This window comes from Lepidothrix coronata, unplaced genomic scaffold (genome assembly GCF_001604755.1).
Source record: "Lepidothrix coronata isolate B3197 unplaced genomic scaffold, Lepidothrix_coronata-1.0 Scaffold123, whole genome shotgun sequence".
Taxonomy (NCBI): Eukaryota; Metazoa; Chordata; class Aves; order Passeriformes; family Pipridae; genus Lepidothrix; species Lepidothrix coronata.
The window spans coordinates 2,747,874-2,772,522 of NW_016690303.1; the positions used below are offsets into that span (position 1 = coordinate 2,747,874).

General features: G+C 38.5%; 3 protein-coding genes across 14 annotated transcripts in view; 1 reads left to right on the forward strand and 2 right to left on the reverse strand.

Annotated features, from left to right (window-relative positions):
* Positions 1 to 9,072, reverse strand: part of SYTL3 (synaptotagmin like 3) — a 33,285-nt gene extending 24,213 nt beyond the window's left edge. Inside the window, exons 1-6 of one of the 10 annotated variants that reach the window (XM_017825876.1) lie at positions 8,438 to 9,072; positions 7,485 to 7,516; positions 6,952 to 7,011; positions 6,523 to 6,699; positions 2,425 to 2,960; positions 805 to 1,020 (exon numbers count right to left, since the gene is read on the reverse strand). In XM_017825876.1, coding sequence (XP_017681365.1) covers positions 805 to 1,020; positions 2,425 to 2,534 — 326 coding nt within the window. In that variant the 5' untranslated portion in view covers positions 2,535 to 2,960; positions 6,523 to 6,699; positions 6,952 to 7,011; positions 7,485 to 7,516; positions 8,438 to 9,072. Of the gene's footprint in view, positions 1 to 804; positions 1,021 to 2,424; positions 4,007 to 6,522; positions 6,700 to 6,951; positions 7,012 to 7,484 lie in introns of those variants that run through there. The other 9 variants (XR_001876574.1, XM_017825877.1, XM_017825883.1 and 6 more) reach the window with 9 other exon arrangements.
* Positions 9,073 to 9,173: 101 nt separating this feature from the next.
* On the forward strand, positions 9,174 to 14,427 carry DYNLT1 (dynein light chain Tctex-type 1). Its single transcript, XM_017825886.1, has 5 exons — positions 9,174 to 9,302; positions 12,057 to 12,098; positions 13,287 to 13,410; positions 13,621 to 13,698; positions 14,009 to 14,427. The coding sequence occupies exons 1-5, from the start codon at positions 9,276 to 9,278 to the stop codon at positions 14,077 to 14,079; spliced, it is 342 nt and encodes a 113-aa protein (XP_017681375.1). The 5' UTR covers positions 9,174 to 9,275; the 3' UTR covers positions 14,080 to 14,427.
* Positions 14,428 to 16,905: 2,478 nt separating this feature from the next.
* Positions 16,906 to 24,649, reverse strand: part of TMEM181 (transmembrane protein 181) — a 34,568-nt gene continuing 26,824 nt past the window's right edge. For all 3 annotated transcript variants that reach the window (XM_017825933.1, XM_017825934.1, XM_017825935.1), the window contains 4 exons: positions 24,488 to 24,570; positions 23,313 to 23,402; positions 21,681 to 21,747; positions 16,906 to 20,754 (listed from right to left, as the gene is read on the reverse strand). In XM_017825933.1, the coding sequence (XP_017681422.1) occupies positions 20,676 to 20,754; positions 21,681 to 21,747; positions 23,313 to 23,402; positions 24,488 to 24,570 (319 nt within the window). In that variant the 3' untranslated portion in view covers positions 16,906 to 20,675. The remainder of the gene's footprint in view (positions 20,755 to 21,680; positions 21,748 to 23,312; positions 23,403 to 24,487; positions 24,571 to 24,649) is intronic.

Consider the following 24,649-nt stretch of genomic DNA (forward strand, 5'->3'; position numbering starts at 1 on the left):
GAGAGAGTGAGGTGGTGGATTAATCTTGCGTTGGCATAAAGTAAATTTTCATCCAAATCCTCACCCTTTGTACAGGAATATATATCATCCAGCACAGCTTTTGACTAATTTCCAAAACTATCATTCTTTGCCTACATATTATTTTTTATCAAAAGTGGAAATATTCTAAAATATTTGGTTTAGAAAGATTCTAAGAGATAGAATGGACTATGAAGGAATATCTTGATATAAAAATTGTACCAATATAGTAAAAGAAAGACTGTTTTCTGTGTCCTGCAAAACAAAACTAAGATGATATAGTAACAGAAAATCCTAATAGTGTTTTTTTGCTTTTTAAATTTTTATAAAACATGACTACTTAGTATTTATCAATCCAGGTTCCTCACTCCTGTAGTAAAAGGCAGAAGATAATGATTAGGAAATTATCGAGAAATTGGCTATACTACAAAGCACAGCACTTTCAGCAGCTTGTTAGGATGCACTGGTTCAATACTGAGTCGGGGGAAGGAGTTCTCTCTATGGTTTAGACTGTTGCTATGCTTTGCTGCTATCGTCTTTGCCCCACTACCTCTGGCTTACCTTGAAGATCCATTTTGCTAAACACAGGAAAGGAAATCCTGACTATGTGAAGTATAGCGCAAAGTTCCCACCGACTTCATTGCTACCAGGACTCCAGCCAACATTTTCATTACCCCAGAGGTTTTGTTTCACTAATTGTTTAAGCAACAGATGCAAAAAAACAGTGGGCATCCATTGGATGACCGGTGTAAAACAGCACTTATCCAAACCAGTAAAGTTTCTTACCCATGAGCATAACAAATGGTGCATTTCCAAAGGCAGGGATTCAGGCAGACACGGCATTCAGAGCATACTCGATGACTGCAGCCATTGCATACTGCCCCTCTGTTCATCAACAACCCGAGAGATTTCTGACAGCGAGCACAAGATCTCTCCTGATATTCATGGCTTACATTTTTTGCCCCTTTCCACCGAAGCTGCTGTAGATGCAGTTTCAGTTTCCTAACCCCCCAGGTAAAAAAGAAAGAAAAAAGAAAAATTTTAAAATTTAAATAGACCAAAATCCTCATGAAAGTGAGTTAATACCCTGGTTGTGCAATACCATTACTAGTGGGAGATAGGCCCTCAAGTGTGACCTCAGTTGAGCACTGTCTGAAGGCATCCACACACAGCATTTTTGCAGTGTGACTGTATGTGACCAGAATTGTGCAACTAACAGAGAAATAATTTAGTATAAATGGGGTTCTGATCATGTTAGGTGTTCTCAAAGCAGGGCATTGAGATCATGTATGCAGGTGATTATGCATTGATCTATGAAAACTGAGACTAAATGGTGCTCCCTTTCATTTGATTTTTTTTTTATCATTTTTATTCAAGAATCAGATCTTCTATCAAGTAAAAATACTCATAACAAATGCATCATCTGAAAGCTAAATAAAAAACTACACTGGCCCAAAAGATCAAAACCTCTCCTTTTCATTAACTTTGCTTCCATTACATGTACAAATAATCAAGATCTATATTTTTATCTGTTACCAACACCATCAACAATTGAAAGGGATTTTCTGATCAGTTCAGATTTTCTATATAACCCTTTACTTCCTTTTCACTTAATTGTTTTCATCTAATATGTCCAGTAATACTTACATAACTGTAAGCAAAGTTTAAGTTTCCACATTTAAGACACTAAAAATTTATATCTTATCCACACAAATACCTTGTTTACATGGGAATGCAATGTCACAAAGAAAGGTACAAGCTGCAAGGAAATCTTTGTCCTAGCCATGATATAAAGCAAAAAAAGTACTGGAGAAATATCCTTTATCCTCCCCAACTGAGATACTTGCACAATGTGAAGTTATTTAATAAAATCCTTTTCCTAACAAATGGCACCTATTGACACTAGTAACAACCTCTGAAACAGCATTGTGTGCTTGCCACCTGTTGTGTGTGAGAAGGGACAGTGATGGATTTAGCACAGTGAGCAGGTATCCAATGATAATCTTAACTCCAGTATTGGTACAATTTAAGTTAAATAATCCAGCCAAAGATCTGAGCATGTTCTGTGTTACTTAGGACTATATATGCATACATAGGAACATGACAAGAATGCCATAAGACCTTCATAGAAAAAGTACAGGCAGAAACTGAACTTTCTATGAAGGCTGAAAGTAAAATTAATCCAGTAGGTTATTCACAGAACAGTATTTGCTCATCTTTAATGTAGAGTCAATGGAATGGTAAATTCAAGAGGGTCTGGATAATCCTTGGTTTTCCCAAATAATAAAAAACCATTAGGTAACAAGAAGTTATAAAAAGGAGTACATTTGCAAGGACAAAGTAGAATAATAGTACTTCAGAAAAAAAAAAAGGAACAGAATACAGGAATAGGGGAGGAGCACATACCTTATTCTTTCCTCTTCTGTTTTTCTCACCATCTCATCACGGTACAAGACTTCCAAAACAGCCTCTCGTTCCAATTCCTTAAGGAAGTTCAAATTAAATTCACAGGCCATTTTCTCCAAATTTCACTTGTTCTGTAGACTCCTATCCTATGGGTTCTAGTATATCCAGAACAATGGTCTGTGCTCTTACTCAGTTGGTGATGTGTTTCACTGTGTCGTGCCCTTGAAGAGAAAAATGACTGTGTCTGTCTTCACACAAACCATCACTTAGGTGTCTCTGCAAACCAGGGAATATGAACAGTTATCAAGATCACAGCAATCTTGACTTTTTCATGTCCTTAAACTTTCTGTTCTTTTCTTTTTTTTTTTTTTTCCACTGAAAGTAGTTCCAAAAGAGATGAGAGCTTGCAGCAATGTCCCAGACAGGGCTTTAACTGCCTCCAGATGGAGGGACAATATGTCAAGAAATAGTGTAAAGGAGTGAGAGGACTCGTTTGAGGTTTTTTATTTGGTTTTGTAGATATGGGATTTCTGTATCTAGGAAAAAAATGAAGAATACATGTTATTATCTCTTCTTTCCAAGACATTTAAAATAGTATGTGAAGAACACACTTTGCTACACTCAAACCTTTCATACACTAATTCAGATACAGGAGAGGTTTTAAGACAGTCCTGTTCTTCAAAGAGTCTCACCACAATGTCCATTAACACTCAGGTACATGTCTTTGCATTTTTTGTACAGTTAAAATAAAATAACCAATAAAAAAGTTTAAGTTAGTTCTGACCACAGGCCTGCAGGTCCCGTGACTGAAAAAGTCATAGTCCTTGTGACAAAATTTTTGAGGAAAAAAATGTCCCTTTCTAATCTCATTTTATTGAAAAGACAAAACATCACAAAACTAAGAGGAAAGACATCTCTAAGAGTCATTTTTATCAATTACCTATGTCTTTTAAGTCTAGATAAACAGTTTAATAACAAACAATGCTATTCTCTTTGTTAATACACCAAAACAGTAAAAAGTTATTATTTTCATCTCAGTGCACTAACAATTTTGGCCCCAAACCAAAGAAGTTCATGTACAAGCATATGAGAAGTGTAAAATTAAAACAGAATCCCAACTGTAGTTTGAATGCATTCTGTGATCTTCATTTTTGCAGAACCTCCACCAAAATATAAAACAATTTTAATATACTTCACAGCAAAGCCAAGAGAGAGAATGGTTATTCAATCCAAACCAGCTTGCACACCACATTCATTTTCAGTACTACTGTCTGGCATCTAGTGCCTATTGCAAGAAATGTAAGATAATTCTACTTACGGTACACAAAATGTTAAAGATGTGTACATGAAAGCTGGTTAAGCATTTCAAACTTAATCTGGAGTAAATACACACAGGCTCTAGGAAAAGGGTCTAGATGCTAGGTCAGAAGGGTAAAGCTTTCCCAAGGCAGTTACTGATGTTTCACTGATGGACCTCAGCTGAGAATCTGAACAACCATCTGTACTGCTGACACAATGTTGATTGCATTATTTTAAAATACTGAGTTTAATTTAAAAAAAGAAACAACTGAAAACCTAAACAAACAAACCCTCACCCACTAAAACTTCATATATATATATAGTGACAATGTATTTTTGTCAGTGCAGGTAATTACTTCACATGCAGCTTGCTCCAAATACTTAGTTTATAGTTACCTAATTTCCCACCAAAAAAAGCAGAAGGTGATAACATGTATTTATAAACAGCAAGCATTCCATTCCTGTATGTTGTGTTCTTTTTTTTTTTGTAAAACCCTTCAGACACCAAAAGGAGAAAGCATTTCACAGAAGCAGTGTTAAAGGGGGAAAAAAAAAAAGAGATTGGTTTCCTGTGCAAACAAAAGAGACAGAGATAGGCACAATCATATTTTATTTCCTTACCAACTGCAATTTCACAGGAAATTACTCATTTGAAACACAGAAAGCTTGAGTAATTTTTAACACAATATACGTCACTTTCAAAGGCCCCTACATCCTTCAACTGCTTTCAGGGTACAGAGTTTTCCATATATCAAGACTGTTTTGAGAAATGAGTTTCAGAGGACACACAGAATTTTATTTAGAGATGCACAAAACAAACAAACCAACCATTAGTTTCAGCTATTCAAACTTGCACAGATTTTAACACTGTGATGGAAGGAAGAGCTTAGACCCTCCCCTTATTTCTAATTTGTCTTGCTCAAAGTTATTCTCCCTGGGAGACACAGTTTCTGCCTTAGCCAGGGCAGGATTTTCCAGAAGTGCATTCAATCTCAGCCTCTTGTTGATACTGCAAACATCAAAACCAGCTGATTTAATATGTTACACTCCATACCCTATTCACAGTGATAAATCACAAGCACTGAATCTAACGCCAACAGGGAGCAGGATGGAAAGACTAGAATCATCTTCTGATACTAAACAATGGAACAAATTTACTGCAGAGCAAAGTGCCAGGGCCCTCCATCCTGCAGCATTTGCCCTGTGCAGAGAGGGAAAAAGCCACCATGGCTCTCACCGCTGGGCAAGGTCAGCACACACTGCAGACAAAGCTTAAAATTCATCATGCAGCCAGCAGCTCTAGCAGTATTGCACCTGCACACTTCTACAGTTGTTGGTTTTTTAATCTTCATGAAGATTTCAACTCTGGCAATCATTGTGTTCTGACAATTTTTCTTACACATCCAAAGGTAACTTAAAATCTGACTTTATGATGAGGTAGCTCTCAGAATAAACAAAGTATTATAAAAATATTATAACCCCTGAAATGGGAGATAATTCTTGGCCCCACAACAGACTTGAACTTGTAATCATTCCACAGAAGTGTTCAAATTGGACTGTAAAGCTCTCTACCACTGCAAAAGAAGAGCTTTTCTCTTACACCAAAGCTGTCTGCATTAGATTAGGTTTTTGGCAGTAATAATGAAGTCTCTTCAGCAATGGCCCTCTTTGACAGGAAGAAACAACATTATAAACCTTCACAGATCCCCTCCTTTCTTGTTGACTCGTTGAATCCAATTAGCTAGTTGTTTTACGTGATCAGATAACCTCAAAGCTGAGCGTCTTCTACATAAAACCAAAAATAGCAGCAACCATGACAATTCTTCCTTTTCAGCACAAAGTTCACATTAAAATAATACTTGAGGGGAATATGTTAATTTTGTGTTTATTATTATTACATTTTATTTTAAATTATAGATGGATCAGTAGCTTTTTGAAAATATTATATGCAGTCTCAAAGCCAATATAAGGGAGAAGGAATAACCAACATGGCTATACCTTAGGAGAAGGAGACATGAATGCACTGAGTGTGTGCAATCTCAAAAAAATACACTTTTTTCTTTTATATCAGCCTAAAATAGTATATAGTTATGTAACTGAAGATCAATCAAGAGGTCTATCTAAGACAAGATTAAGTTTGCAAAAGGTAACTTATTTTTTAAGTTTTTAAACTTAGGAATGCCTCACTTATCAAGCCTTTCCTCAAAGCAATTTTACATGTAATGTATTATTGATCTCCTTTCAGATCCTTAAGCATTAGCAAAATAATGACAATTAAATAAGTGTAAATAAACTAATCTTCTAAAGTGACAGTCTTCATTGACTTGAGATAATTGGATTACTTTATCCATTAACCCAGAAAATAGATGTAATACATCAGTAGCTAGGACACAGGTTAAGAAGGTTGGGTAAAAACGATCACAGAAGCCACTGTAATTTTTGGCTATTTTCTATTCATCTGAGGCCAATCTCATAAATTTATTCTTAGTTAAGAAAATTGCAGATGTTATTCTGTACTACCTGGCTGCAACAGTTTAATTTTCACCTCCCTGCATGTGCACATGCAAATTACTTATAAGTCCTTTGATAATGCCTTACCAAAATTATATCTGTGATAACGTCCCACTCCAGAACTTAAAAGTGAAAATAAAAACAAACAACAAAACCCAACACAAACAATTAAGTTCCAGTTGTGGCTTTTCCGTTACACCTTTGCAGTTTGAAAAACATCATGCAAGTAGGTAAAAATGCATCCCTCTGTGCAATATCATACAGAATAGATTAAAACGACGTTCTTACCTCTTCAGCAGCCGCAAAGAAAGACACACAGAAGTAAACTCCTTTTAAAAGATGAGTAGCACTCTTATTGTTTAATTATCTTTTCTTAAAGAAAACTGGTGGCTGTTCTCCACTTCCTTTCCTTCCTTTGGGCACTGATATTACTGACATATATTCAGAGAAGCATCCCTAAAACAGCTAAAAGCAAATGCACTCAACAAAGAGCTCTAATGTTACAAAAGCTTTTGTCAAGTCTCTGGTTTTGTTACCAGCAACAAGCAAGGAGAAGATATTAATTTTTCTAACATTAAAAAGAAACTTAGCACATGAGACTATAAAAGCTGACTGATAAAATGTGCTCAGTCTTCAAGCCATACACAGGAAGAGAAGTGGCTTTGAGTTCTACATAGTTTCTTTTTCTGATACTATAGATGTGAAAATGCTTCTAACCTCAATGGCTCCAGGACTTGCACAGAAAACTTGTAACTTTGTATCATAGGCAGTTCTTTCCTGGAAACAAAAGTGGTTTTCTATTTAGGTCTCTATAAAAAAGCAGTTAGAATAGATAAAAATTCAAAACAATTCATTTTTATGCACCTGCAAAAAGAAGAAAGTTATTTTACCTCACAGCTGGAAATCTGATCTCAGGTAACAATTGAAAGTTAAAATATTATTTGGATTGGATATCCCAATTCAGTGTATTACAGAACTAAGTGTGGGTAATGAAGTTCAAAATTACATCCCAATTATTTCAAAGTCTGGCAAATAAAAGAGGCTATTCTTACAGGATAATCTCCTTTCTTGTTCTTGGTTCTAACAAACTGTATGTACAACACAGAAGCACTCTTAGTGTTTTAGGTATTTTAAGATTCCTTATTTCTAGTTAAAATTAAACAAAGCACAGCAATTCTACTCACATGGCAAAGTTTAAGAGCCTGCATTTTTATTATCTCATGAAGTTAAATAGGTTCAAACATTCCCACCTGTGTTTGTCAAGTTTAATCACCTTCTTCAGCTGTATCATGGAAGGAAAGCAACCGTTAGCGGGGCACAGAACTATGCATATATGCATCATATTTGGTTAATTTGGGCCTTAACTTCAGTAAAAAGTTTAACTGAATGAAAGACCAGAACCAACCTGAGGATTCTAGCTACCCACAGTAACATAATAGTAGCATGCCAAATCCAGGCTGAGGAACATTATCCCTACCACCAGCTTTCCCCTAATGTTTCAACAAAGCCTTAATTGCCACACATGTAACTCACTGTATTTTTCCTTCTCATCCCTGGATGTGGAAAACTGTCACAGTATTTTATACATGCTAAGAATGTAACCAAATTATAGCCTCTTTTGCTTTTGTTCAAACAAGCACCACTTATTCAGCCTTTCCATAGCCCTCACCTTTCTGTCTCTGCTTCCAGCACAAGGCTTGGAGAGGGTCTGAGGGCGTGCTCAGTAGCCAGCCACAGTCCCACAGTATCCCTGCAAGATGGGCAGAGCTGGTGCTGCCTGCAGGCTACCCACAGAGCCCCAAAGTGGGGTGACTGGTCAGGGTCTCCTTTTTCAGGAGGAACAGGAGGCAGGGCCTGACACAGGGTTGGAGACAAGGTCAAAACTGATTAGGGCGGCTGGGGCCCCATCAATGGGGCTGTAGCTCCAACAGCCTTCTTGATACAATGCCCAAAACTGGACACAGTAGTCCTTCTGCAGCCTTACTGTAGAGAGGGCAACAGGAATGCTGCTTCCCACGTCCTGCAGGCTATGTGTCTGTTTAGATGTCCCAGAATGGCTTTTTTTTTTTTCCACAGGACCTTATGACAAATTGAGATAAATTGTACCTAAACAACCCCCTACTCTATTGTCTATGAACGTATACTGAGTGAGCTGACCCTGCCCCGTCTGTAATTGTAGAGCTGGTTGTTCCTTTGCACTCACACCCAGTACGTTATTTCTTCCTTCATCCAGACCATTTCTGCAGTTCATTCTGAGTCTGAACAGCATCTTCCACTGCTTAGAGCAGCTCTAAGAGGCTGGTAGCATCAGTAATTTGGACAATCTGTAAACACTGCACACACATGGAATCCATAAACTGTGACAAGTGTGCCCTTTAGTTTCGTTGTCCTGATTCTTACTCTGTCTGTTAAAAAAATGTGATCTGCTTAGAATTGTAAGAATTCAGATATTCTTCTGTGGTGGGTTGACCTTGGCTGGACATGGTGTCCACCAAAGCTGCTCTGTCACTCTCATCCTCATCTGGGCAGGGGAGAGAAAATATAATGAAAGGCTCATGAGTTGAGATAATGACAGGGAGAGTTTTTCTGTATGTTTGGGCATTTTTTTGCAGTTCCTTGGCATACATGAATTCATTTTTTCTGAAATGAAGGCCTTGTTTTGAAAGTCTGTTTCCAGAAACAAGGTGCAGACCCATCTCCTCTCCCAGGGAAAGAGGAAAGGACATAACAGGGAGGGACCTCTTGCATCAATGAACACAAACGGGAAGCTATCCGTATGAAAAGCACAGCCGTGACAAGCGACCTCCCTGTCTCTCAGCCCCAGCCTTTGGGATGCTTGACAGCGCCACAGCGGTCCCACGGCAGCGCCGAGCGCCATCTCCCCGCCCGGCTCCCGGCCGCTGTTGCTATGGCAACCGCGCCATCTTGGAGGGCGCTGGGTAGGAGCCCGAGCCCTGTCGGGCGCTCGGCGCGCAGGCGCAGTGCGAGCGGCGGGTGACGGGGTGTGCGTCGGTGGCGGCGCGAGCGGCTCCACCGGGAACATGGACGAGTTCCAGTCGGGAGAGGAGGTAACGGGATGGGGGGGGCAGAAGGAGGACAGCTTCCCGCCTGACGCCTTCTTTCAGGAACGGCGGAGGGTCTCAGGCGGTGCCTGCCCGTCCTGGATCCCACCCCTCAGTGTCCTCCGCCGCCATCGCCCCGATCCCTGCCACCTTTCCTCGGGATGGAGCCGCGTGTCCCGGACAGCGGCGGGAGACGGGCCCGGCCTTTGTTCTGCCGCCCCCTCGGGAGCCGGCCCCTTGTCCGGGTGTGCGCTGGGCTCCTGTCCCCGGGCGGCGCCCGCCGCCCTCGCAGAGCTGCCGCTGGGGGGGCTCGGAGGGAAGGCGGGAGGGGAGTCCTGCCTTTCTGGCTTCCCCAGCGGGATGAGGCGATGTGCCGTGGTGGCAGCAGGGCTGCCGGTGCGGCGTAGGTGTAGGGACGCTCGAGCAAGCTGTTTCTGTGCGGAAAGAGCGGTTCAAGCCCATGGTGTGCGTGTTAGAAACGCACCGATGAGGCGTCGTACCCCATTAGCAGGATTCGAAGTGGGATAAATCAAGGGTCTAACTGAGCACCCCGACAGTACTGCTCTTGCAGGAAGACAGTTTTTCTGAGCTGTGACACTGTTACTTAACCGGCGCGTTGTGGCTGTGTTAGACAATGGGGAAGCAGCGAGAGGAGCGAAGGTGTGTCAGGCTTGTGCTGGTCTAAAAGCCTTCTCCTGGTTGCCAGGCTGGGCCAGTCTTAGACATAAATAACATACATACATTAACACACTCAAAAATCATTCTTATAGATGTTTTCGAAAACGTTTTCAATAATTATTAAAGAATAGCATTGCTTTGCAGTTTGCGGTTGTTGCCTCGGAAGCGCGCCTTTTAAACAAGGCGTTTGAAATATCGTGTCTGCTTTCTTTGTGCCATAGAGGTACTGCAGGGAAATTGTAAAGCTTACAAATTTTTTAATACAAAATAGTGTTTATGCCGTCTTATTAAAAGGTGAACTGGTAGTGCTGCATTATTTGGCAACTCAGTTATAACACGTAAATCGCAAAGCTGGATATCAGAAATTTGTTCTCTTTTGTCATCTCAGAAACGGAAGAAGATTGAAAAGTAACAGCAGCTCTAGAAGCATATTCTCAAATCTGTTTATTGTTTCAGTACAAATCAGATATTGAAATACCTTCAAGAAGTTGGGTTGAATTTAAGTCATTTTACTGTGGTGAACTGTGTTTGTGCTCAATATCATGTCTGAGCAGAGTTCTAGACTTTGTGAAGAAAAAAAAAATGTATATGGTTTATCATCTTGCCTGACAGCAGGCTTCATGTCTGCCAGTGTGTCTGGCATGCATATTCTTAACTTATGCTCTTTGGGACAGTGTTTTAATAATTGTAGCTCTTACTTGGTTAAATACACTAGTGCACCTGTAAAATTTAGTACCAGGAAAATAAACGACACATATTAAAATTAAATCAAAGTCAAGAAGCTGAAAATAAAAGCCAAAATAAAGATAAAATAAAAAAATTTGCCACAGCACATAAAAGCTTTTTAAAATGTTGAAGTGTGCAAGCAAGCTGGTGCCTCCGAAGAGCTATAGAAAAGGAATTGCCTGCATGTCTCCTGGGATATGCTGTTTCTTCTGTCATGGAGAATGATCAGCGGCTCACATCTTTCTGAATGTCACATGTCATTGAAGCCAGCTAGGCTGTTCACCTTCTGATCAAAGATTTATGAAAGTAATGCTGAAATTCTCCTGTGTAGGTATAATTGCATCCTGCTTGCATATGTGAGTTTTGCTGTTGTTCATTTTTGTCAGCTGGAGAAGCTGACTGACCTCCCAGTGAAAACCCGGTCAACGTGTGCTTGATTAGGTTCATTTTTACATCCTTAATCAGTCTTCTGAAATTGATTAGTGTGCTTTTATGTGCACGTCTTTGGCCCTGGTTTGAGGTGTGGCTGTGAGGTCCCCCCAGCACTGACAGTGTGGTGTGTGTCTCACCTACACACCACATGGGGTTCCCCATTAGCGCTCCCTGGCCCTGTGAGTAGGTGCCCCAGCAGTGGTGTTGGGTTGTTCAAGCCTCCTGACATGGGGGGCAAAAAGAGATGAGGGACTAAAACAAGAAAACCTACTAACCATACATGTAAATGGGTAGTAGATTTAAGATTAATAAAATGTTGGGGCCTTCTCTCTCCTGATTCCATGTGCTTAATCTTCTCCCCAGAGCCTGAGAGAAGGCTGAAGGTCCAGCGAGCTACATTTCCCCCTTGGTTTCCAAGGGGCAGTTTTGTTCTTATCCTCAGATGAGATTGTTATGACAGTTTTTCCTTCAGCCAAGAATTGATGTTTTGTCGCATGGGTGCCCTGGAGATGTAGGATTCATTTAACTGCAGGCTGTGTCTGCACACTGAGGTTTTCTCTGCGAGCCCACCCTGATATGCAGACATGGATGCTTATTGTGAAAGGAGAATATATATGTACAGAAGTACTATACATGTGATTTTAAAATGCTTCCAAGTTAAAATTTGAAAACTTTCTTGACTTAAAAGGCCAACCAATATTAGTTCATCTCTTACTTTTCATTACTTTGCTAAGAATGTTCACTTGACTGGATTAAAGGAGCCAGAGTACATATGAGCAAATAAAGGAAGACTTGGTATCTGCTGACATAGCAGAAATCTGACAAGCATAAATTAAACTTCCAGTGCATGTTCTTAACAGATCTTGAGCTCTCTAAACAGAAGACTGTGTCAACTGATTATTTAAAATTCTACTTTTTTTGTAGGCTTCCTTTGTTGTCGATGAAGTCAGTAGCATCATTAAAGAGGTAAATTAACATTTTTGTTTTGTTGTTGTGAAACTATAGTATGTTTTATGCTGTGTGCTAAAAGATATTCAGTAAAATCTGATAATGGATATGTAATAAATTTCTAGATAGGTTGCTCTCAAAATATAGGTAACTGTTGATATAATCAATGTAGAGACTTTAAGGAGAAATGATACCCAGCCTTAGCTATGATATGTATCACAAATCCAAAAGATAATTAAAATAATTTCATACATACCTCTCTGGTTGAAGTGCATCCCTATTAGAATTTCTAGGGGGATATTTTATGTTAAGCCCTATAGAAATAGATTTTATGTTTCAGTAAAATACAGGAGTTTTTTGTAGACTGTCTGCATATGCATGTTACTGTGTTCTTTCAAGATGCTTTTCTCCAAAGTGAGATCATCTTTGGAATGACTGAACTATTCTTGTTGCTAAGAAACATGAATATTCTGTCTAGAAAATTTCCAGAGGGATTTGGAATTTCTCTTGTAAACTAGTGCAATCTTTTTCTTGTTGCAAAATAACTCTTGTGGTCAGACTCTGTAAATTGAATACATATGCTTTAATACATGCTCCTGTCTCTTCTAAATTTGAAATAATTGTGGTTATTTTTAAAACAATTTCTGTGATGAAAAATGTGTCAATGAAAAATATGTAGCTTTAACATACTTTTATTTCTATCTTAAAGGGGAAACTATCCTCATAAGTAAAATGGATTATTTGGCTGAAGGCTTGTGCTCTGTTAGTAACCAGCAACTACATGGGTCTTTTGTTTTAATTTGGGGGTTTGTTTCCCAAAAATGATTCTGCTGAAAAATCTGAATTTCATTTCCATAGAAGAATATGTGTGAATGAGCCATTGTCATGTGCATTTTTTCATTCTCTTCAGGGCTGTTTAAATGCCTTCAGACCCTTTTCATAACTGGCTGCAGGACATTATGATAGAAATTACAAATAGTCTGAATGTCACAAAATGACAGAGGATGGAATCTATGACGCCTGGCTCAGATTCCTGGCTCAGACACTGACCTGCAAGTTTATAATAATTAAAAACAGTTCCAACAGCCAGTGTGGACCAGCAGTATTTAGGATTTTTCTGTGGGTATGGGGTCCATGTTGGAATGGGTTCGTGGGTGCCTTGTAGATGAACCCGGTGCAGCTTCTTTATTTGTGTGTCCCCAACAGGCCATAGAGGGTGCGATAGGTGGCAACGCCTACCAGCACAGCAAGGTGAACCAGTGGACAACAGGTGTGGTGGAACAGACACTGAGCCAACTCACAAAGCTGGGAAAGCCCTTCAAGTACATCGGTGAGCTCAGCTTTCTCTTTTCAGTGAAAGCTGGTGCAGTCAAGTGCACTACTGTGGGGGAGAAGATCTTTGGCAAAAACCATGTCTGTACACTGCTCCTAAGCATGCATATGTGTGTGTGTGTATGTGTATGCTTTGCTGAGCAAAAGGTAGCTGAATGTTAATTAATGTTAGTGATAAATTAATAAAAGCTTCTCTACTGTCTAACAGTGACCTGTGTGATTATGCAAAAGAATGGTGCTGGGCTACATACAGCAAGCTCTTGCTTCTGGGACAACTCCAGTGATGGTAAGGAGCGTGACTGTTGGATTTTTCAACTTGCAGCTTTAATGCCAGTCTCTTTAAGACTAGGCAGCATACTTTTCTTTTTTTCTAAGTGCTGTAGCTTTGGAGGAATAGCATACTTTTTGGTATTTTTTCCATTTGGCTGTGATGCTAATTGGGCTATATATGAATAGAATCTCTAAAAACGCTTAGCTGTTGCAAAAACTTCATTTTAAAGATTCTTAAAGTAAACAGTTATAAAGATGTATATAGGGGCATGCATTTAATCACTGTAACTTTCTTCTGTTTCTAAAACTCTTTTTTGTATTTGTAGGAACCTGCACTGTGAGATGGGAGAATAAGACCATGTACTGTATTGTCAGTGCCTTTGGACTTGCAATATAATTGCCTTGAAATGGTTCATCCTTCTCTTTTCTATTCCAGCACTTGATTCCACCTCCACTCAAACTGTGAATACCTGAACAACTTGTTTTTAATGTATTTTTAAAGTAACTTTTCTTCAAAGGTAGAAATACGAGAACATGCTGTTACATGGTTTATGTTTGTACCTAGTATCCTACCAGTGTTTCTATACTTTCTTATCACTTCAAAACTTCTCTTCAAGGTGCTAATACTGAAATCTGCTGCAGTGTAAACACTTTCTCTAGATTTCTTTTTTAAGACCAATATAAATGAGACACTCATTTTCACACTTTGTATTCTTGGTTAGCATTAAATTATTGAAATTCATAACCATTGGTGTGACTCATTTAAACTTTGTTATTGAAAAAAGTTCCAGTTCTTTTAATTCTCTTCAAAGTAGTTGAGGTACATATCAGAATACAAAGCACTTTCATAAATTTGCGAAGTCACTACAAAGTTGCAGGAAAATTAGAGTATCACAAAGTAACTTGACTGCATTTTTGGGACCTATTTAATCTGACTGTATGGTGTTTAGGGCATGGAGCGATAACAGAAATAACTATCTTCACTGAAAAAAGACAGATAAGAAATTTTTCACATTCTAGAAGTGCTCAGTTCCCTGGTTCACTTCTGCAGCCAGTTACATGTGTCAAGTAGGTCTTGAACTTACTTGTTACCATCCATGTTGATTTTGCTGAGAGTGAGTGTGACTGAGTTCTGGTATTTAGTGAAACATGATACTTCCTGAAAGGGGAAGAAATGCCCTGAGGCAAGGTGACTAAATAACATGTGAATAAGTCTCCTGCCTTCTAGAGTAAAGTTGCAGAGGAATAACAAGTAAAACAAGTTTTCAGGCTTGGATAAGGTTTTGTCAGCCAATTAAAGAAATAGGAGCATGCTATGAATTTCAGGAAGCCTCTGTGAACTGCTATGCTACTTCTGTAAGCAGTAGCTCACTGCTAGTGAAGGTGAAAGAATTACAAAGCATGTGTGGGAGAGTATTCTTGGGCTACAGTCAGTTTGAGCCACCTGGATTTGCTTCAGCTTAGGAAGCCCTTTCCAACGTTTTCAGACTCTGGCTCTCACCTAAAGTGGTTTAGAGTGACATGACAGCTGATACAACAGTATGTTTCAATGATCTGGAAAGACGTAATACTGAAAATTCAAATTACAATGGAGGATATAACATATCAGTTTCAAAACATCCCTGTAAACACATCTCCTTCATGGTATCATTATTCTCACGTATGTCCTAGTGAGTGCTGTAGGGCTATATAGAATGTATATACCTCAACCTGAGGAGTATGCACCTACATTTCCATAGCAGAGAGCGCTTAGCGTGGGTTTGACTAGAAACAGAACTCAGTGTCAATATTTGCTTCTTGGTGAAGCCATTCAAACATTTGTCCTTTGTTCATGTTAATAAGAAGAAATCCCTTGATTTTTTTTGCTTTTTGTTGGTTCATGCATGTGTTGAGCTGCAGAAAAAAACCCATTTGAGATGGTTGTCAGTGTAAAGGTTATATGGGAGGCAAACACTGTTGTATTAAAATAGAAGTTGTGCTACAGAAAGGTAGACAGTTTTATGGATAGTTTTATATGTGAGCAATAACCAATACTTCCATTATAACAGTTTTAGGACTACAGAAAGGGGTGTAGAGGTTGTGAGGTTTTTGGGTGGTGTTGTCCCCCTCCCATGAATTAAGATAGGGCTTTTCTGTAAAATTGTATAGCCACTGTTTCAGTTACAGTTTCAGTGTTCTACAGTAACTGATTTTTAAATTTTAAATATCTTCAAACACCTTAGTTTCAATCACTTTTTTCAGAGACTGCTGGCCAACTTATCTCCGTGCCAAAGTAAAGCATTCGTGTAATGAGCTTGCAGAGTCCTTGCTCTAGGTAACTAATTGGCCTTAAGAAAAATTATTACTTACTGTGGACTGGAGTGTTCAGGAAGATACTTATAAAGTCTCTCTCTGGTTCCTGTCTCTCTCTTACTGCTGTGGCTCTTCATATTCCTACACTTATAGAAACTGGGGACATGGCAGCCCTGTTCTGGCGGGGAGGAGGAGGAAGGGGGCAACCATTTACTGTCACTGCCACAAATGAGTATGACCTGTCTTCCACCACTATGTTAACTAAAACCTAAAGGAAATGGCTTCAGGATCAAATGCTGCTAGTAAATGAGCACTACCATAGCTGATACTAAAGCAGGACTAGGTTGCATATCCGTTTTGTGCAGGGAAGTTTGTGGCTGTTTTATTCAGCACACGGTGAGATTTCAGTATCTAAAGAATGGCACCACCCCAAACAGAGAGTGATGTGCTGCTGATCACTTGCAGTCTATCAGCTATGAGCATCCTCTTGGAAGATACAGAGCTGTAAGAAGTTGAAGAACGACATCAGCATCTTCACCATCTCTAAACCTTTTTTTATCGCTGGCACCAATACTCACCAGGGGGATTCTCGCTGCCAGCGTGACCTCAGCAGGTTCTGCAAAGCCACTGTGAAGCCATTTGAAAATGCCAGGTCCCCTTTGTAAACCTGGCTAATGTATTTAGGGAAATTAGCAACCTGTCCTTCCACCTTCCACCTTCAAGTCCAGGCAGGGTAAAATATGAAAAACCCCAACAAACAACAGAAAACATCTGTGCTGACACATCCTCTTGGATCCCATCCTTATGCAATTAACCAAATTTAAATATGCGTAAGAAAATGCATGTAAACTGAAAATATCTCTAAGTCATGAAAATGGTACAGTTCACGAGAAGGAAAGTAAAATTCACTAGAAGAAAAATAAAACCAAAATACAATATAAAGGTATAAAACTTTATTATGAACATATTTAACAATGATTATGCACATGAATTCTTCCAAGAAACTTTAAGTAAAATATTCAGTTTTCCTTCATTTTCCATATTAGCATTAAGTTTTACAACATAAATGGATATTTGCTGTTACCAGTACAACTTCTGGATACACAGAATATTTAACACATCCTCATGCACACTTTCTCAAAGCAGCATTTAATTACAGCTTCTCATTAAACAGAGCATTTATCTTACACATTTTTATACCATTTTGGTACACAATTTTTCCATATTTTCATTTTACATATTTACAAACTTCTAAAAAAAGTTTTACAGTAATGCAAAGGTTATTACTGGCATAAGCAAAAGGAAATAGGTGGGGAAACTATGGATAAAAAGTTGTCATTTGGCTCAGAGACAACAGATCAAAGTCTTTCCTAGCTGGAACCATTCTCCCCAGTATTGGAATGAGAGGTTCAATGCACTAACTGTGTCTCACTGGTGTTAAACCTTAGGCTTCCTCTTCTTTGCCACTTGTAGGAAAGTTTCCAACCAATTCCAATTCCAACATCAACTGTATTTTTAAAGCAAATACTACAGAAAATAGTTGCTATGAATGACTCACACTCGATTGATTCTTAAAAGTCCCTTGTGATCATGGTGTAGGTGAAAGTCTTGCAGTTATTTAATAAATAGCCTCTCCTTAGAGCAGGATCACTGGATGCTGTGGGCCTTTTTGTGTACTTTTCTCGTGTTATACAGTTCCACTCATGATGGAGATAATTACTTTAGCAGTAGTGAAAGGAAAACCTGGCTAGTTTCTTACCCAGATTTCTTCTGTTTCACCCTTAGGTTACAATACTCAGAGGTGAATTTATACCACCTATTTCCAAGCTGTTTTCAATCCATATTGTAGCATTCTTCAAATACCGTCTCTGCTTTCCGATCATGGAAATACAAGGAGTCAAATTGAGATTTCTTGCTACCAAAACTAGTTCTTTAAAACTGCTTCACTGCTTTTGTCATCTTACTGTAAATTGAATTTGATGCGACAGTGCTTCAACCGAGCTTACCATAACACTAGCACTTTCAAAATATAAAGCTAACTGGCATGGCAAACATTGCTTAAATAGAATCTCAAAAAATTAACACGGAAACTATTTTCTCACTATTTTCATAGTGAGAAACTTGCTTTAAGCACAATTTCCCATTCTTCACTTTTCTATTGCCACTTTGAATGTAGTGATGTAGTAAAGTTAATGCAAACAAAACAGCAAGAGAAATGGGCTGAGAACAACTTAGAAAAAAAAAACCTCAAACGTAGATTATAAATACATTCTTTAGTTAATGAAATCCCAAAGCATGACACTATTTCAGAGTTAACTGTAACAACCAGTTCAGACTGTATAAGAAACATTAGTGCACTTTGCACATTGGTCAAATTTTCTCTCTTCAGAACAATTAAACAGTAATTAAACAGAGTGAATTAAACAGTATCAGAGAAAAAATATCTGAATATATAAGTATCACGTAAATATCAGTTTTTGAAGACCTACTTTTCTGTACCCACTGTTACTCTAATGGAACTCAAAAGGATTTGGGGTATGCAAACAATCCAAGTTGGCTCCCAAACCTGACTCTGCAAATTCAAATAGCTGTAGGCCTCAGGAAGAGTAAAAATGAGAATGGGCTCTCTAATTTTAGGATACAGAGCATCTCCCATACTTGTTAAAAAAAGTCTAAAAGGAAGTGCTGGAGGAAGAGCTTACAATAGTTCACTGGAAAGAAAACCACCCATAACTTGAAATACTTCTTGAATGTTTTCCTATATGTTCTTCTGAAGTAAGACCAATTAAGAAATTAAAGGGAAAAACCTCCTCCCCCAGCAGTTTCCTTGCTTTTGCCATACAGCAGTGCTTTGGCTTCTAACAAATAAACGATCCCTGGCGCAGAAAGTTTTAAATTTCAGATACTCTCAAAAATTTCACAGCTCTCCATAATTGTAGAAAGTTCTCTCTCTCTCTCTCACACACACACACACAATGTCTCAGTACACGTCTTTAGCAGAGCACTGATTTAATCTGAACTATTCTATGATAACAAGGATGCAACCACATGAAGCAGTTCCTTTGGTCCCCCCTAACTGAATTGCTGCCCTGTGAAGTCTCCCCTTCATGATCTTGAACCAAAAGGTTATTGCAATGGGAATGGTCTAGAGCAGTTGTTGCACCAAAGCAGAACAAATCTATTTTCTCCCCAATATGATTCAGCAAGTCTAGCAGGACTTCATTGCACTATTCTGCTTTAAATACTTCAGCGATGAGCACAATTTTCTAGTGCAACCCGGCACCATATTCTAATACATGAACAGTGCTTTTGAGAGCCTTCTGTAGCAGCAGGGCAGAGAAATTTTACAGGAGTAAATCTCAGTTACAAATCCATAAGAAAAAGAGATACTTTTAGACAGGCCAAGTATCTGAGAACAAAAGCATTTATAAAAAACAAACAGCACCCACTTAAATAAAGAACTGAACAGTAGTGTAGGAGAAAACCAACTTCTAAATAGAGCAGCAGCATTGTACATGGAATACTTAATTCCCATATAACTTTGTTCCAGCACAGACTGGAATACAAATAATCACAAAATGTGCTAAAAAAGTTCCCCTCAGTACAGGTGGTGACTGTGGTATGACAAAGCAGCTGAACTATGCACAGAACATGCTCACAAGCTAACTCTCAGGCCCATTCAGTACATGAGAACCACAGTTGTTCCTAGGATGTAGATTAACTATTCCCTAATACAACTTAAGGAAAAATTCTGATGTAGAAAAAAAAATCTGTAAAAGTGAAATGTTTGGAAATTTGAAATTGCAATTACTTATGAAACTTTCATACTGTATTCTCTGTAAGTGCAACAGTCTCCTCCAGTATACAAAAAGAGCAAGAAGAAAAGTACAGGCCTCCTTCTGAGATTTGCTGTTGCTGAAATATTTCAGTTTGAAAGGGATGTTCTAAGAAAAAACAATAGACACTTCTGTTGTGGCAGTAAAGGATGTCAGGAAACATACATTATACAAATAATTTTGCACCACTGAGACTATTTTGGCTCACAAGAACTTGACTAGCTTGCGCCTACAAATCCAGTAAACTTATTAAAAAATGGTCTTAAGTCTGTATCACTTATTCAAAGGAAGAAAAGAAAGCCTGTGTTTTCTTGTATTAATGAAAAAAAAAAAAAGACTAGTTCATTCCCTGCCTCCAGCTCAAAAGACTAAGGTAGAAAATTGAAAGGGAAATGAGGAACTTCATACAGCAGTGGACAATATACACAGCAGCTAATGCAAATATAACAGATGAATGGCAGTATGCTGTACATCATCCTAAAAAAAACCAAAACAAAACAAAAACCAACCAAACAAAACCCACCAAAACCAAGCAGCAAGGAAGCAATTCGCAACTCAGTATATAATTCGTGAGACTTTGAAATGGAAATAGACTTAAAGATTTTAGTTCACAGACATCCTGTATCAAGCATTTTATAAGACATATAAAAATTTTGGTTTCTTAAGTTTTCACCCCAACCATTTCAAGCATTCGTTTTCTCAGTTTTAACTCTGTAAACAGAAACAGAAGCAGGATGTCCTTCCCGGGAGTTGGTGTTAAAATGACAGCAGACTGTAAGGAAGCCAAGGAAGATGTCCATCTAGGAAAACTTCAAAATTGGCTTAATTCCAGCTGAACAAGTCTGTCTGCATCAAAATCAATCAATCAATCACTGTCTGATTCCTCTTTATACTTGGCTCTAATAGCTTGGCCGTTTTGAAGTGGCATTTCTTCATAGTCACTCCTGTGAAACAGATACTTGTTGAAACTTCTGAATATGGTGTTCAGATAGGAAGTTGAAAATAAACAGGAAGTTCTAAACTACATTGAGGCATCAAATGTTACTTGGGTAAGAAGCTGGTATCTGGTTTTCTTCCTTGTGGGAGATATGAACAACATATATGAATTTTCTCCAGAGGACAATGTGTAATAAAAGTTATTCCAGTAACTACAAGCCACTTTTCACACAGATTTGTATAGAAGCAAGCTGGCACTATCACTACTCATCTAACTAACCAAAGGCAAGCTAGCCCAGGCAATGGATGAACTTGTTCAGGTTAGTACAGCATTGGTCCCATTCACGGTTCCAGCCACTTCAATGTCTTTGGTAAGAGGTGAAAAATCAAGGGCAGATAACAAGTGTGTTTCAGTGTCCAGCACAGAGCCACCTGACTGGGATGGGTTTCAAGTGCTACTATAATTCTCACATTACATAAACTCACAGAAGTCAAGGAAATTTTGCTAGACTTGGCTATTCTTAATTCAGAAAGTGCTGGACACTTAGGAAGCACCATTCTCCTTCCCTGAAGCATTTACATATGAGATGCCTCTTTGCTAACTCCACTTGAGTCCTGCTGTCCTTCCCAGTGTAAAAAGGAAGCCCTTTCCTTTCACAGCTCTTGCTGCCTTCACTCCATGACCTACCAGCATCATAATACTTTCTTACCTGTTTGTATCAGTGCCATGGCAATCCCTTTTAGAAACCAAAGAAAAGAAAAAACAACATGCATTCTCACTGCATTTCTGTTTCAGAAAAAGGCTATATGTCTGTTCTTTAGGCAGAATACTTTCACTAACAAACCATTCACTTATTTAATGAATATGGAAAAGAACATTACAAAAATAATATACACACCAGAAATAACTCTCCATAGTATTTTATAATCTTACCCATAAATCACATCATCATCGGAATCATTCAGCATAGAAAAAGCAGGATTGTCTTTCAACTGTGATTCTGGAAAATACAAATAAGGGTTAATTTAATGTGTTAAATGTAGAAATGTGACTAGTTCTAACACAACACTGTAGCAACAGACACAACAACTTCCAAGGCAGTCACAATTACAATTCAACAAAACTATATCCAAACAGGAATTCTCTCCTTTAAATTCTCCACCCTTCAGCCACATTGTCATGGTATTAAGAGGGAAGGAAATGACAAATTATCTCAGTTTTAGGTAGATATTCTCCATGTTGTATAAGTTGATTTCCTTCCTTATGCAGCTTCCTATGTCATATTATTTCGATTTCCACATAAGTTAATTCAGAGTTCATTATTCTTTATCAAAAGTTTGTATGTATTTAAAAAGCACAGACTTGTGGTTTTGGTTATTTCTAAGCTACAAATATAGTAGACCAAAACTGGAATCCCTTGACTGTAAGTCAGTGATTATCTAGTTACTTTTCATCCTTGTAAGAGATGAAGGAAGGACTTGTACCTTTATAGTGAAATGAAAAGAAACACATACTTTCCACCAGCTATGATAATTCCCTCTACCTTATTTTAAGGCCTTCATTTCTTGCACAATCTGTGCTGCTTAGCTGCAGTTCATAGTAGAATTCATTTTAGCAATTTGCCATAATATTTTTTTCCTGGCAGCCTTTTACTTTCTACCATCTACAAAGAAATATTTCTTGCAACCCTCATCCAGCCAGTTCTTTTTCCATTCTTAATGGAAAAATAGCATTTTTTGGTAATGGTTCCATCCATCTCAACTCTAAAAATTTAGAGAAAGGACCAGTTCCACTATTTAGTGCCTTCCCCCTGCATGCTCTCAGCATGCAAGGTATGACTGGCCACTAGATAATCTCATCTAGGCTTCCTTTCCCATGAAAGGCTGGACTGCATGATCTTTCCAGGTCCCTTCCAGCCTCAGCTGTTCCATAGTTCTATATCATGAACTCAATGCTTAAAGCAGAGAATGGACTCAGTACAAATATTTATTTTAAAGATCTTTATCTGTTAGAGAGAGAATTGCTTTATAATCATCCTGTAAGACTGTATCCTCTACACAGGAATGCAAAAGCAAAAGTGCTACTGGTTCAATCCTTTATCTCCTTTAACATGGATCCTGTGCAGCCCTCCCCATAGCAAGTTCTCCAAAATTCCTCTCACATTAGAGATCAGCTTCACTCCTACTGTTCCAACAGCATGTTACTGATTTCAGAGTCCAGTTTGCCAGCATGCCAATATATAAACTTCCATTAGAACAAAGTAGAAGTGAAGTAATGTTGTACCTTAAGGGCTGTGTGTGAGTCAGTTCAAAAGTTGGTGCATTACATGCAAACGTCATACTGACTATACACTTGATCTAAGTGCATAAGAATTCAAGCCTAACTCATCAGTTATTACATTTTATGTGTTCCTAATTTGCTCAGGAGCAGTGCAGCTTCTGCTTATGTTAACTCAAAGGAAATTGGAATAGTAACGAGACAATCAAAATATAAAGAGATTGCACAGTATCTGCTAATATGGCAGTTCTTGTCATACAAGTTTGCCAGACAACAGCTTACACTTACCATATAGTGCATTCTTCGAGGGGGAATACACGAAGGCTAATGTGTAGAGATAAAAGTTCAGTAAACCATAAAATGATAAGAATTCTGCTGGTAGTAAGTGTCAAGGATATTGCTCAATATAGTTCCATACACATTAACTTTGGAAACAAGACCCAATCCATACACAAGCTGTTTCAATGGAAAGAACGTTTACCTTACTGATGTTTGAGAGCATGAATGGCTAAACAAAACTGCATGTTTTATTTTCAATGACAACTTCTGTACTCGAGCTATTTCAAGCTAAAGCTCCCACTGAAAACAATGCTCTAACACAAGTAACATTTGCTGAGGTATGGTCTACTCAAGCAGTGGAGTGCATGGTCAGTCAAATGGTTCTGCCTTCGGTGCTAAAAGAAAGCTGAGTAAGTGGGGGTGTTCAGGTGTTTTAAAAGTTTAAAAGTTTCTCCTTGGCACAGTAATTAGGAAGGAAGGAGAAAGGACTATCTGTAGATAGAACTCTGAAGATGGTTTCTTGCCATGCTTTTAGGAAAATACTAAAGGCTTTACATACTGTTTTCTACTACCTCTCAACACATATCTAAGCTTATCAGTAACCAGAGCAGCTGCAGTCACACAGGCAGTTTCAGAAAGTACTGGGATCTCATGGTTCAGGTCAGGAATACAGGTTGTAATCCTTTGTCAACAGACATCAGAAATAGTCTCTCTCAAGTCACTTAAATTCTCTGCTATGACCTGTACCACATGTAGACTTGGACCAATATGCAAACAGTGACTTCTAAACTATTAATTTCTCATATTTTAGTATGCCCCATGCTGACTGATAGGTACACAGAAAACAACTGAGGCAGCAAATGCAGCCATATTTGTCATAATATCTAATTAAAATGACTTCAATATGCACCAGGCATGCATATCTAAGCCTTCATTCCTTTTGAAGAGTATCAAAAGCAGTTGTGATTCATGATGTGAACAAATTAGACTGAGACTGTCTAGCTCATAATCTTTACAAGGAGTCATTACAAAATGCTGACATAAAACCTTGAACAAAACAGACTTAACTGCAAAAGTCCACCTAAAAGTCAAAGGTCTCAGTCTTAGGTACATCATTTTGAAGTACCTTCTGCATGAAAACAGTTTAACATTCCTACTTGAGCAGTATCACAACACAAGGATATAATTCTGATAATGAGTCGACAGCTCAGCAACAAAGTTATCCTGTAGAACCTGTGCTCCAAAGCGTAGGTAGAGTATAACGATGCTGTGGGGAAAAAAAAAATAAAACACATAGGTGCACTCTGTCTTTAAAATGCAAAATTGAAATAGTAGGTTGATAGAAG